At 51.4% G+C, this 15,020-nt stretch overlaps 1 protein-coding gene across 6 annotated transcripts in view; it reads left to right on the top strand.

Moving 5' to 3' along the window:
- Positions 1-15,020, top strand: part of PRRC2B (proline rich coiled-coil 2B) — a 549,871-nt gene that overhangs the window by 309,086 nt on the left and 225,765 nt on the right. For all 6 annotated transcript variants that reach the window (XM_078646193.1, XM_078646192.1, XM_078646191.1 and 3 more), the window contains 2 exons: positions 4,007-4,155; positions 4,607-4,748. In XM_078646193.1, coding sequence (XP_078502319.1) covers positions 4,007-4,155; positions 4,607-4,748 — 291 coding nt within the window. The remainder of the gene's footprint in view (positions 1-4,006; positions 4,156-4,606; positions 4,749-15,020) is intronic.

The raw sequence follows: 15,020 nt of genomic DNA, 5'->3' as shown, positions 1-15,020 counted from the left end.
CCATCCCAGACAGGATTTTGTGTATCCCAGGTAGGCAGGGCTTTAGAGGAAGGTGACTGCAAGTGGCACCCCGGTGCTCACTGTGCATAGGCCGGCTCAAACCAGTTCTGGGGGCACACCAGCCCCTGAGCTGGGGAGAGACCGGACAAAGGAGAGGGGTGTAACCACCCCCCTCCTAGTCCCACCCATAGGGCAGGACTTAGTCGCGTGCCAGCCCCTTTTCTCAGGATAAAGGTAGGAGCAGGCCCCCTTCCAAATTAGATCATCTTTGAATCCTGAAACTACTTTCCACGAAAGGAACTCAAGACTCTTCTCAAGATTCTCCCTTGTGACTAAGGAGTAGTCACCCTGCAGCAGCAGGCACCATCCAAGCATCGCGGTTTGCTGTAAGTCTCTCCTCCGGATCAAGACTGCCCAGCTCGACGAGAACCGGCTTCCCTGGCACCTCTGACCTCTACATGCATCATCAGCCCAGCTGAGATTCGTGGGTGTGACGAGACCTCGAGGGACCGGCCATCTTCAAGACTGCACGACGCTTGCCCAGCACGACCACCGAGAGACCCTCGAGTAAGTGCTTTGGGGTTTGAGAAGCCCTGACCCTGAGCAGCTCCAGCACCTAAGTCCAGCCCCCTTGCATCCACGAGATCTGCGTGGGGCCCTTCTGCTTTGCTGCTCACCGCGTTGTCCAGGTCACTTGCCTGTTGGCTAGTGACCCTCCCGACGACGAACCCCGACGACAACACTGCTGGTCTGGTTGCTCCAGACTGGCCCTTGCTCCCCTCCAACAGATGAGCACCCCGGACCCTCCTGGTCCACTCCAGACGCCATCTTGAGTCCACCGCGTGGGCTTGCATTTGCCAAGAGTTGTTGCCCCAATCCTGGGTCCAGCGACGTCGACAGCAGATACCTTCGTGGGACAGCTCGCACATCCATCCTGGTCGCCGACAACGCCTCCTGGTCCGAGAGACTGCAGAGCCCAGCGTCGCCCACTCACCTGGTCGAGGTGACTTCGTCCGGTGCCATCCTGGTGCCCACCTAATCACTGGCTAGTGATTCAGAACTTGGTCCCCTCTGCTTACAGGTCTCCTTTTTCCCCGATCCAGGCTTGGATCCCTCCGAATCTCTTCACCGGTCGCCTGCCAGCAACTTCTTCTTTCAGGCTCCATAGACTGCAACGAGGATTCCCGACGTCTTTTCAGACCTATGCAGCCGCTGCCCCTGGGCTAGGTAACCTGAGCATTTCGGTGCTCCAGCATAGCTTAACTATCCAGATCCTTTTTCGTTTCAGCTCTACCTAGTCGGATACGTCCGATAACACTAACTTTACGAAATCTAGCATCCATAGACTTTGTTCCGCATCCCGCGTGAGAGTGCACACTCTGCACCCGATCCCCCTAGGCCTCTTGCTAGTAATCTAAAGGTTCAGTAGTACAGTCCTAGCGATCCCAAAGCCTCTGAGATTAGTTACTTACCTGCTAGTATTTCGCATTCCACTTTTGTAGTATATGGTTTTCCGTGCCCCTCGGGCATTTGTGTAAATTGTGCGACTTTCAGTATTTCTTTAAGAGTTTTGTTGTGTGCTTAGCACCCTGTCCTCATAAAGAGTCCAGGGTTGTTGTGTTATAAATAAATATACTTTATTTTCATAACTTGTGTGGTGTCCTTTCACTTGGTGTTCAAGGGGTAAATGTGATGGTAAAACAGCTGGCTTAACACGCCCTCTAGAGTCTAGCCTTAGACTGCTCTTGTCCATGCTACTAGGATAGCTGGTCTATCAGGTTGACTTAAACCAATCATCAATAAGGGTTGTTTGGAATGATACATAGTGATCACTAGAATAGTGAGCACTGCATATCAGGCCAACTTCTCACACTTGGGCACTGAATTCCAGGTCAGAATCGCCAGGGGGACGTCCTCAGGGTCTTTCTCCACTCGAGCACAGCCAGGCTTGGCAGGTGCAGAGTGGGCTGGATTCACGGTTCCTTGCTGGCACCAGGGGTATTGCTGTTTGAGCAGAACCACTGCTCATGGGAGTCCCAGTCTTTAAGATGTTTAAGGCAGGCAGGTCCTCCAGGGTTCTAGAGGTTGCTGTACGCAGGAGATGCCAGGATTTAGCAGGAGCAGGTTCAAGGATCAACAGGCCTGTAGGGCTGGGGCCAAGTCAGTTGGTGGTGTCTTCTTGTTAGCAGCTGCACGGCAGGTCTTCTTCTTGGTCTTCTTTCTTGTTTTCAAATCTGATCTGAGGAAGGAAGGTTCAGGGAGCCCCTAAATACTAAATTTAGGGGTGTTAGAGGTAGGGGAAGGGCAGGGACCAATGGGTCCCTGTGCTGGGGTGAGTACCCCCCCTATCCTGCTCTTCTCCTGTGGGGGGGGGGGGGGGCAGGAGCCTATCTGATTGGGCAGGGGCCTATCTGATTGGGCAGGGGCAGGGCTCCCCATCTTCAAGATGGCCAGAGCCCGGAGTTGTGCTTCACCTATCCTCTCCCACCTGAGGGGTGGAGTTGGCACAGGCTGGCACACCCCCTTTCCTCACGTGGGGTTTCCCGCCAGTCTTCCCGCCCAAGTGGGGGTCAGAACAGGTGGGGGCCAGTTGCTGGGTACAGCAAGTGGTCTTGAGAAGCTCACAAAGGCGGCATGCCTTCGAAGCTTCCCCTGCCCATCCTGGGGGAGGAGACCTAGCACCTTGCACAGGACGTGCATTGTTGCAGGCCAAGGAGAGCGGATGGCTCTCTACCCAGGGATCGAGCAACATGTCTGCTGTCTGGCAGCCTAGGCAGTCTCTCAGTCCAGACGTGGATTGTAGGTTAGTTTCAGGGGGCAATTTTAAGTTGCCCTCTGTTGTGCATTTGGCATTAAACCCCACACTGGCATCAGTGTGGGTTTAATGTGCTGAGAAGTTTGATATCAAACTTCAGTATTCAGTGAAGCCATCATGGTGCTGTGGAGTTCGTAATGACAACCTCCCAGCACCATATACTCTTAATGGCAGCACTGAACTTACTGTGCCCAGGAATAGCCCTGGCTACTGTAGGGGCACAGGGCTCATGCACCTGTGCCCACACCACTGGCATAGTGCACCCATCTAGAGGGGTGACGGATGGATGCCAGGGCAGAGTGTTTGTGGGCATTGCGCACAGGGATGGGTGCCATGTCTACTCTTTGTTTAGTTCTGCACCAAGACACTCAGCCTGCAATGGCAGTGTGTGTGTGTCCGGGTACAGGGCTCCTAAGGGTGGCACAATAAGTGCTGCAGCCCTTAGGGGTATTCTCTGGTCACCATGCCCTGGGTACCTAGGGTACCATTTACTAGGGGCTGACAGGTGGCCAGAGATGCCAATTGGGTTTTAGTTTTAACACAGTTTTAGGGAAGGAAGACCGGCCCTGGGCACCTGGTTGGCAGAAGCCCAGGGCACACTCAGTCAAAGCACATCAGCAATTCAGCAAAAAGTGGGGGCTTACCATGCAAGAAAGAAGGCACTTTCTCACAGTAGTATTTTAACTTTTTTCTACACCATGAAGCTCAGCCTGCAATGGCAGCCTTGCATGTTATTAGTGAGGGGTCCCGTAGGGTGGCACAATTTGTGCTTTATCCCTTAGGGGGCCTCTAATACCTCTGGCCCTAAGTAGCAGTTTGCCATTTACTAGGGACTGAAAGAGGGTGCTAAACTTTTGCCAATATGGGAAAACATTGTACAATTTGGGGAAAGAGCTCTGGCACTTGGTACCTGGTTAGCAGTAACCCAGTGCACTTTCAACCCAAATCACATTTACCAGGCAAAAAGTGGGGGTGACCATGTCAAAAAGGGGCACTTTTCTCCACTGTACAAAGTTTGTGCCTACTCCATATGCGCTAAAAGGGCTCCTTCTGGGCTGCTTTTCATACGCAGCCAGCTTTTATCACTATGCCTAACAGCCACTTGTGTGCTTTTTGAAAACGAGTGTACTTGTGGATGATTAGTTGGCTTCCAGTTCTGATCTGAAAATTAAATCTGGTTTTTGCATTCAGATTCTGTACTTGAAAATCGGCTTACCTGCCCAGGAGAGGAGTCTGAAGCCCACGCTGTTGTACCGGAGGCTTTTATTGAAGCATTGACCAAGAAACAGCGCCGTCTGCTGGAGGAGGAGCAGCGCCGGAAGAAAGAGCAGGCTGTCCAGGCAAGTGTTGTCTGATTGTATAAGTTGTATTTTAATGAATGTACACAAAGTATTATTTGCATCTGTGATGTGCCTTATGAATGTGATGGATGTGCAAGAAAATTTGTACCAGTGTGTGCGATCAGCATAGTGTTTGGGGTGTGGAGGAAAGAAAGGCTTCAGTCCTTTCCTTGTAAATATTGCCCTGTGAACTCCTATTGTCGGGGCTTCTTTCGCAGCAGAGAGCACCACGATCACCTTCCAAGGCTTTCTGGGTGAGTCATCGCGAGGAGTGCATGACCCAAGATTTCCAAAGTGTGGCCTCACCAGGATGTTTTCAGCTCCATGCTGTGCTGGTGTCCAAGAGATCCAGGATCGCATCTCAAAAGCCTGAGGTTTCAGTAATAGGACAGTATCACGTAGCCCAAGTTCTCCACCCAATATTTCATGTCAAGTTGCTTTTTTTTCTTAGGCACCTGCTAAAGGCCGGGTTCTTGCCTCGCGAATGCCGCCACGCTTTGCCAAGAAGCAGAACGGCATCTGTTTGGACCAAGGTGATGTCAGCGTGTCTGGAAGCAGTCTGGGCACTGAGATCTGGGAGACCAGCAAGCAGGGTAAAGTAGTCTTCCTTTGTTGCTTGCTCTTGATGTGATTAATTTTGGAGGCAAGGATGTTTTCAGGATTTCTAAGATTGTAAAATAGCCTGTGCCATCGCTAGACTAATGCTCTTCTGATGTTCCAAGTTGTCAACTGTTTAGCTTAGGCAAGTATTTTTTCGAGGCTCGTTTAAAAATAAAGAATTGCTCTGTTATGCCATTTTTGCTTTATTTTCTTCAATATCTCATCTCGCCTAAGCATGACTTTTTGACTCCTGTGTACTTGTCCTATTTTAACTGTTTTCCCCATTTCCATTCATCTGGATTGATTTGGTTACTTGCAGTGAAATGTTTTTTTATGTAACATGTGTTGCTGTAGAAATACAAGCTTTGCATACTTATGCCATCTAGTATTGGACACAGGCGTTTGGAAGTTGTTTTTGTCCGAAGACTACTTCTGCCTTGATCACATGACTTTGCTCATACCCTACAATGCACCAGGACAAAGACTTCAACATCTGGTTCGTCATTCATTTGAGCTCTGAGATAGTCAATGAGTTTAGTGCTTATTTCAGTTCAGTTGTCGAATATTCGGTGTAACTATAAGAACCTGCTTCTGCAACACGGATGACTGGGTTCGCTTCTGTTCTGAATCTCACTGGTTCTTGGCCAGGACTTTGGTCATATTAAAAATGACAGTTCAGTGATAATGGTATGGGGAAAACACCCTTTTAGTTTTGCCCAAGTTGTAATAGGAAATACCTGTCCTCAGTACACCACCTGGTCCGTAATGTCTGCTCCTCTCCAGAGCACAAGGATTCCACATGCTCCGTTTGCAAGGCTTTTTTAAAAGGAAAGAGACTTGAGATACCAGCTAGAGTGCTGCTGGGCTCCTCACAACATAGTGTCAAGACCCACCGACATACCAAACATCTGCTGCGTCAAAGACCTAATGGGAGCCTATGATGAAAGGGCCCATCAGGCCTTTCCTGCCCACCCCCCTCCCAAACTCAGGACATCTTAGGGTACCAACGTCACAGAAGAGGCTGTGTAACTCTGCAACAGAAAAAGGTCCATGACAAAATTGGGTTTGAGGAACATGGGCTCTGAGTGCAAAGAAATGTAGGCAACTTGTCCTCCATAATTTTGTCCTCGATTCCATAACCTCACCACAATTTCTGCATCCCTACCTCTTCTGTCTCCTCAACCCCATCTTTTTTTTCCAACACTAACTCATATCAGGGGAGTTCTTATGAGACGCATGACCCAGATTTGGAGCCCTCCGTAACCTAGGGATGGGTAATGACCCTTGAGAAATCTATGCAGTTGACCCCATAGATGATAGATTTAACACCCTACCCAGTAAGACCTTTGAGCTAAGCCTTGGGGTTAGCACTTAAACATTCCATTTGATGGGAAGCCTTCTTTCAGTCCACAAGTGCGCAAGTCGTTTGAAAATGTCAAAAAGTCACACTGCTAAAGCCATGGGAGCCCTGCAAACTCAAACTAGTCTGCCTTTCACCTAAATCAAACAAGATGGGGCTCAAACGGATTCTGCCTCTACTTTCTCACCAAGAGGGCCAAGGGTGTACTCGCTGTGCTTCCTTATTCTGAATCAGAACAGTACTTTGGCCTCTGTATCATTAAGTTCGAGGCATGTGGGCTGCTAAATTCATATCTATTGCATAGATCGCCGCCTAGTGTTGGGTCCGGATGATTGCACATTGTTGTCCTGGAAGAGTCTGCGAAGTATCACGAGATAGGTGGCTCCTCCCCTGGACTACAGTGCGCATGGGCATCGACTCCATCCCCAGATTGTTTTTTTCCGCCATTGGGTTCGGATGTGATTTCGACGTCTCCTGTTCGGAATCGATAAAACAACTTCTTTAAGGCCAAAAGGCCTTCGTTACCTCGTCTGTATTGTTCGCGTTCGGTCTCGTGTTTCTTCCGACTCTTCGAGTCGGCCTTCTGACGAGTCGAGTAACTCTTCGGACATCGAGGCCCTGTCGTCGCAGCAAGACCCCGACGATACTACGATGGAACGGAGCCCGTTCAAATTTTGCCCTGTGTGCGGTTCGAAGTACCCACACATCGACGTGCATCCTGTATGCAACAAGTGCCTCTCGCCGGACCACAACGAGGCCAACTGTATGGCCTGTTCGAAGTTCAGGTCGAAGAAGACGCTCAAGCTTCGGCGCGCCTTGAGGCCCGGCGAGCGGCTCCGGCACCGGAAGACATCTTCGACGACCCTGACGCAGAAGGCCGAAGCCATCATCTGCAGATTTCACCTCAAACGACGGAGGTCGAGGCCGATTCCGGGGAACCCGTCGAGGGCCAGGACCTACAGGAAAACGTCGAGGAGGTAGGGGACTCCAGGAAGTTTATGGGGCCGCGGAAGATAGCTCGGAGGATGAGCTATGCCCCGAAAGTACAATGACTCAGGCTCAGGTCACGGGATCGCCACTCGGCCTTACCCACGACCCTACACCGCAATCCTCTGCCCCGCCTTCTGGCCCGGCTACGGACACACCCGCGGAGCCACCATTGAGCATATCGTAACCGAAACCATCGGGTTCGACAACAACAAAAATGGCCGACGCGCCATCGAAACTGAAGACGCCTGCTACGCCATCGACGCTGTCGACTTCAGTGGCTCCGAAGCCGAAGAAGGCTGTCGAGCCGGCTACGCTACCCAAGGTGGTCAAGGAGCCAACCTCCAAGAAGGTCGTCGAGCATGTGTTGAGCACGGTGGCTCAATCGAAGTCGAAGAAGACTGTCGTACAGCCTTCAACCACGACTACCGCGCCAACAGCCAAACGCCTGGTCGAAGCGCAGTCAGCGAAGGGCCCCGAGCCGAGGTCCGGAGCCCCTACGCAGAAACAAAAAACGGCCGATCCAAAGCCAACGGCCTCGGCGCCTAAGGCCGGTAAAGAAGCACGGACCGCTGCGGTCGAGGATGCGTCTGCGCATCCGGAGACCCAGGACAACTCGTCGACGCTGGGGTCTTCCCCTGGTGGCGGACAAAGGTCATCGGTCGCATCGACCAAACCCTCAGCTTCTTTCACTAGGCAAGTCTCGTACTCCCTCAAAAGAATACGGGAGAAGAGTTTGACTCAAAAGCGGTCGGCTCCACAATCGGTGGAGGCACCGAAAAAGACTTCCACGCCGATCCTCTACACTCTGCCGCCGAAGGTGGCGCCGAAGGCCTTTGCCCCCCGATCGGTGCCAAAGGACTCTGGAGGGCCGGAGCATTCGATGCCAAGTGGACATTTTGGTCGACAACAAGCATCTGAAGAGCTGTCTGAGCACTATATCGACGCAGACACGGGGAAATTAACGCTCTATAAGCAGAAAATAACTTCCCAGCCATTGGAATCCTTTGTGATACCTCTAAAGAAGAAAAGGCCGGCACAGGACATTCCTGCCCTTGTTGAACCGATTCCTCCACACCCTAGAGTCCAACACCTTCACCCAATGCCTCAGGGGAAGATGAAGGTGACCAGGATGAGGAGTACAACTTTCCAGATAACAATGACCCTGATGAACAACAGGAGTCATGGGTGGACACGGGTGACCAGGGGGACCAACAGGTGGTACAGGACCCACAGGTCTATGGTGTAAGGACATCTCCAACTGAAGACTCAGCGGCATTTAATGCCTTGATTGAAAGAGCGGCTGCAAACCATAAGGTGGACATGCATGCCGATCCTGTGGAAGAAGATTTTTTGTTTGACACTTTCTCTTCTGCTGAAAAAACAGTGAAAACACGCCCAATGCTGAAAGGGGTCCTAAAGCATGCCACTGACATCTTCAAGGAACCCACTAGAGCAAGAGTGGTAAACCTGAGAATAGAGAAAAAATACAGACCGGCACCTGGGGACCCAGCGTATATACGGGGCCAGCTGCCTCTGGACTCTTTGGTGGTCTCCAAAGCCCGCAAGAGGGCGAACTCGCAGACAACGGGTGAAGCTCCTCCCCCAGACAGAGTCAAAAGTGCTGGAGGCATCGGGGGGAAAAGGGTGGCTGCACAGGCAGCCACTATCTGGCGCATATCTAACACACAGGCCCTGTTGGCACGATATGATAGGGCGCATTACGACACCCTAGAGACACTCCTACAACACCTTCCAGATGAGTTTAAGGAGGCAGCTGAGATGCTAATACAGGAGGGCAAGATCATTTCAAACGCTGCAATCAAATGTGCGCTTGATGTTGCAGATACAGCGGCTAGAGCGATTAACACTAGTGTGATGTTGAGGCGTCAAGCGTGGCTTCGCATCTCAGGGTTCAAGCCTGACATAAAGACGACTATACTCAACCAGCCCGTTAATCCTGACAGACTGTTTGGCCCAGACGTTGACACCACCCTCGAAGATCAAGAAAGACAATGAGACAGCTAAATCCATGGGGGTTTAGTCTCAGCAATTCAGAGGGAGCACTTTTCGTCGCTCAAGTACCCGTGGTGTTAACAGAGGACACTTGGCACAGCAGACGCAATTCACTAGAGGTGGCGCGCAATCCTCGTACCCCCAACAGAGGAAACAGTGCCAAGGGCAGAGGCAGAGGCAACAACAGTTCCCGTTCCTCTGCTACCAACAAACAGTGACTCTCTGTCACTGCCCCCCGACCATCCAACACCTGTCGGGGGGAGACTCCAGCAGTTCCTGCCAGTCTGGACGTCCATCACCACAGACAGGTGGGTTAGGAAACTTATCCAGTTCGGTTATTGTTTGGAGTTGACATCCACTCCACCCAACATACCCCCAAAACACCGACCTATGTCAGCAGAGCACTTGCACTTATTGCAGCAAGAGGTTCTTGTGATGCTTCAAAAAGGCGCAATAGAACTCGTGGAGGAGGAGGGAACAGGGGTTTATTCCCTGTACTTCCTCATCCCAAAAAAGGACGGTTCACTCAGACCCATTCTGGATCTACGCCCTCTCAACCTGTACATCCTCTCGGAACATTTTCATATGCTTACACTGCAGCAAATTCTTCCGTTGTTGAACCAAGGGGACTTCCTAGCAACCTTGGACCTCAAGGATGCTTATTTTCACATACCACTCCACCCATCCCACAGAAAGTACCTCAGGTTCACCATACAAAACAGGCATTACCAGTTCAGAGTCCTACCCTTCGGAGTGACCACTGCCCCCAGAGTGTTCACAAAGTGTCTGGCGACGGTAGCGGCGCACCTCAGGAGACAGAACATACATGTCTACTGTGAGAAGTTGGCCTGATGTGCAGTGCTCACTATTCTAGTGATCACTATATATCAGTCCAAACAACCCTTATTGATGATTGGTTGTAAGTCAACCTTATAGACCAGCTATCCTAGTAGCATGGATACGAGCAGTCTAAGGCTAAGACTCTAGAGGGCGTGTTAAGCCAGCTGTTTTACCATCACATTACCCCTTGAACACCCAGTGAAAGGACACCACACAAGTTGTTATGAAAATAAACTGTGTATTTATAACAAGACTACCCTGGCTCTTTATGAGACAGGGAGCTAAGCACACAACAAAACTCTTATAAAAATACTTCAAGTCGCACAATTTACACAAATGCCCGAGGGGCACGAAAAACCATATACTACAAAAGTGGAATGCGAATTACTAGCAGGTAAGTAACGATTCTCAGAGGCTTTGGGATCGCTAGGGCTGGACTACTGAACCTTTAGATTACTAGCAGGAGGCCTAGGGAACTCTGGTGCAGAGTGTGCACTCTCACGCGGGACAAAGTCTATGGGAACTAGAATTCACAAAGTTAGTGTTCTCGGGCGAACCCGACTAGGTAGGTCAAAAACGAAAGTGGATCTGGACCCTTGGATAGTGAGGCTATGCTGAGGCACCGAAATGCCGAAGTTACCTAGCCCAGGGGCTGCAGCTGCATAGGTCTGAAAAGACGTCGGGATTCTCCGTTGACGAACCAGGAGCCTGAAGGAAAGGAGTTGCTGGCAGGCGACCAGTGAAGATTGTTCGGGTGATCCAAGCCTGGATCGAAGATAGATGACACCTGAAAGCAGAGGGGACCAAGTTTGTGACTACTAGCCAGTAGTCAGGTGGCACCAGGAGGGCACCGGATGGTAGTCACCTCGACTAGGTGAGTGGGCGACGCTGGGCTCTGTAGTCTCACGGACCAGGAGGCGTTGTCGGCGACCAGGATGGAGGTACGAGCTGTCCCACGATGGATGATGCTCTCGACGTCGCTGGACCCAGGATTGGGGCAACAAGTCTTGGCAAATTCAAGCCCACACGGTGGACCTAAAATGGCGTCTGGAGTGGACCAGGAGGGTCCAGGGTGCTCCTCTCTTGGAAGGGAGCAAGGGCCAGTCTGGAGCAACCAGACCAGCAACAGTGATGGCGTCGTTAAGAAGGCCACAAGCCAGCGGGCTAGTAGCCAAACAACGCGGTGAGCAGCAAAAAGCAGAAGGGCCCCACGCAGATCGTGGAGATGCTGGGAGGCTGAACTTCGGTGCTGGGGCTGCTCAGGGTCGGGGCTTCTCGGACCCCAAAGCACTCACCAGAGGATCCCTCGGCGGTCGTGCTGGAAAGAAGTCATGCAGTCTTGAAGATGGCCGGTCCCTCGAGGTCTCGTCGCACCCACGGTTAGCTTGGCTGTAGAGGTGGGTAGAAGTCAGAGGTGCCAGGGAAGCCGGTTCTCGTCGAGCTGGGCAGTCAGATTCCGGAGGAAGGACTTACAGCAGACCGCAGTGTTCTTAAGATGGTGCCTGCGGATGCAGGGTGACTACTCCTTAGTCACAAGGGAGAATCTTGAAGAAGAAATCTTGATGTCCTTTCGTAGAAAGTCGTGTCTTGATTCCAAAGATGATCTAATTTGGAAGGGGGCCTGCTCCTACCTTTATCTTGGAAAAGGGGGCTGGCACGCGACTAAGTCCTGCCCTATGGGTGGGACCAGGAGGGGGGTGGTTACACCCCTCTCCTTTGGCGGGCTTTCCCCAGCTCAGGGGCTGGTGTGCCTCTGGAACTGGTTCAAGCCGGCCTATGCACAGTGAGCACCGGGGTGCCACTTGCAGTCACCTTCCTCTGTAGCCCTGCCTACCTGGAATACACAAAACCCTGTCTGGGACGGTGCTGGCACTGCCCCTGGCAGGAAACCCTTTGTCCTTGCCTCCTGCTCTGGGAGGACTCCCAGCAGCAGGAGGGCAGACTTGTGTCTTGGTGGCAGCATCCATTTTGTGGATGCCAAGGCTCTGTCTGACTTTAACCGGGGTTACAGGTTACATCCAAGTCGTGTCCCTCTAGAAGGGTGGAATGCTAACCCCGTCGCCAGAATTGGCGAGGGGTTAGTATTCCAATTCGTATGACACCTTACTCGACATGTTTTGATAAAGCGATACCAGAGTTGGCATATAACCGCGAGGATTATAATGCACTTAAGAGTATATGGTATGCGATATCATGGAAACGGCTAAGGGATAGATCCCGAAAGCCGCAGACAGGCTCAGCTCATGCCAGAGCACTATCTCACACGATTCCAAGCACTCTGTCTTCAGGATTGTTTAGGCCTGCCATAGGAGTGACTGATAGGAGATCTGTGTGTCCATTTAGGTTTAGATATAGGAATACTATATCTAAAGCAAAGGGTGTTTACACCTCCTTGCCCCAGCTGTCGTGCAGCCAGTTGTGTCAGATTTCGTTAGTCAGTCCAGGGGTGGCATAATACATGCTGCAGCCCCTGGGAGACTTCTGGGTGCACCTCAGCCCTGGTTACAGGGACTTGAGAGGGCCCAGTGCCAATTCAGTACCTGGGTACAATTTGGATTAGAGAGAACAGCTAGGCTGTGGGTCTGATTAGCAGGCCCACAGCCAGGGAAAGTCGTAAACCAGTGAAGCAAAAAGCAAAAATCTGGGTGATCATAGGATTGCAGACCCTACTCTCCTACATCTACCCTTACCTAGACGACTGGCTCGTTCAGGCAGTCGGAACGGCAGTGCGCCGCAGACATGTCCCACACAATTCACCTCCTTCACAGTCTGGGGTTCTCACTGAACTACCCCAAGTCGCACCTTCAGCCAGCCCATGTGCGGCAGTATCTGGGCGCGACGATAAATACCCTGACTGCTATGGCGCAGCCGAACCCGGTGAGGATCGACAACATTCAGTCGCTCATCCAAAGGTTCAGACCGCAACACTCACTACCAGCGAGAGTGTTCATGCAGTTGATAGGCATGATGGCCTCCTGCATCTTCATAGTCCCGCACGCAAGGTTGCATATGCGTCCGCTCCAAGAATGCTTGGCGAATCAGTGGACACAGGCTCAGGGACAACTGACAGACCTAGTGTTGGTGACCGGTCGGGCATACAACTCTCTGCATTGGTGGACTCCACACAACCTTTTCAAGGGCCGACCGTTCCAGGAGCCTGTGCCGCAAGTCATCATGACGACGGACGCCTCTCTCCAAGGATGGGGAGCTCATGTGCTCCACTACACGGTGCAGGGACTGTGGTTGACGCAGCAACAGAAAATGCACATCAACTATCTAGAGTTGCTGGCAATCTTCATGGCACTCAAATCCTTCAAAGTACATCTGTGACACAAAGCCGTGTTGATCCGGACGGACAACATGACAGCCATGTACTACATCCAGAAGCAGGGGGGGGACGCACTCTCCACAGCTGTCTCATCTGGCTCAGAGCATGTGGAAGTGGGCCATTCAGAGGAACATCTTCCTCATGGCGGAACACCTCCCGGGCAAGGACAATCAGATGGCGGACCTGCTCAGCAGGTACAGCCATCAAATGCACGAGTGGGAGATACATCCATCAGTACTCCGCCCGTACTTCCAGCAGTGGGGTCATCCAGAGATCGACCTGTTTGCCACAAGGGAAAACGCAAAATGCCAAAGCTTTGCCGCCAGGTTCCCTCACCCACAGTCGCAGGGCAATGCGATATGGATGAACTGGTCAGGCAGATTTGCGTACGCTTTTCCCCCAGCACCTCTCATACCGCTGGTGGCAAGAAAGCTAAAGCAACACTCGATGACGCTCATCCTGGTTGCTCCAACGTGGGCACGCCAACCATGGTACACCACGTTTCTAGAACTTTCCGTGGTACCGCATCAAAGGCTGCATCTCACACCCAGGCTCTTGACGCAGAACCATGGAGACATTCAGCATCCAGATCCGCAAAAGCTCAATCTGGCGATCTGGCTCCTGAGGTCTTAGAATTTAGCTACCTCAACCTGCCTCCAGAATGCATGGCCGTTATCAAAGAGGCAAGGAAGCCCACTACCAGAGCTTGCTATGCTGCAAAGTGGAAGCGGTTTGTCATTTACTGTACAGAACATCACATTAACCCGCTAGATGCATCAATTCCTAACATCATCTGCTATTTGTTACATCTTTACAAATGCAATCTAGCTTACGCTTCCATTCGGATACACTTATCCGCCATAGCGGCTTATCTCCAAAACAGGCAGCATCTCTCTGTTTTCAGGGTGCCTGCCATTAAAGCCTTCCTGGAGGGACTGAAGCGAGTCATTCCTCCCAGAACACCACCAGCTCCTGTGTGGAACCTCAATGTGGTTCTCACTAGACTGATGGGCCCACCTTTTGAGCCTCTACATTCATGTGAGATTCAGTTCTTAACATGGAAAGTGGCTTTTCTCATTGCAATTACATCTCTCAGGCGTGTTAGTGAGCTGCAGGCGCTCACAATCCAAGAGCCATTTATACAGATTCATTCAAACAGGGTAGTGCTCCGCACTAACCCCAAGTTCCTTCCAAAGGTGGTGTCACAGTTTCATGTCAATCAGACTATTGAACTGCCCGCATTCTTTCAAAACCCACAGACTGTAGCCGTGAGAATGCTCCATACATTGGACGTAAGGAGGGCATTGATGTACTACATTGACAGAACACAACAATTTAGAAAGACACAGCAACTTTTTGTTGCCGTCTCAGCCCAGCACAAAGGCAACCCTATTTCCAAAGCAGGAATAGCCAGATGGATCGTTAAATGTATTCAGATTTGTTACCAAAAGGCTAAACGTACTTTAACGATCCCCCCAAGAGCACACTCCACACGCAAGTTGGGGGCCTCCATGGCTTTCCTGGGGAACATTCCTTTGGAGGACATTTGTAGAGCAGCCACGTGGTCTACACCACACACGTTTACCAAACATTACTGTGTAGATGTGCATTCCAAACAGCAGGCAGCTGTAGGACAGGCTGTTCTCAAAACTCTTTTTCAGACTTCTGCAGCTGGCACGGGCAGCCGCCGTTGATGGAGGGACTGCTATGTATTCTATGCAATAGATATGAATT

This window comes from Lissotriton helveticus, chromosome 5_1, assembly GCF_964261635.1.
Source record: "Lissotriton helveticus chromosome 5_1, aLisHel1.1, whole genome shotgun sequence".
NCBI classification, from domain to species: Eukaryota; Metazoa; Chordata; class Amphibia; order Caudata; family Salamandridae; genus Lissotriton; species Lissotriton helveticus.
The sequence above is the reverse complement of the archived record's forward strand: the minus strand, read 5'-3'. Positions and strand labels throughout refer to the sequence as shown.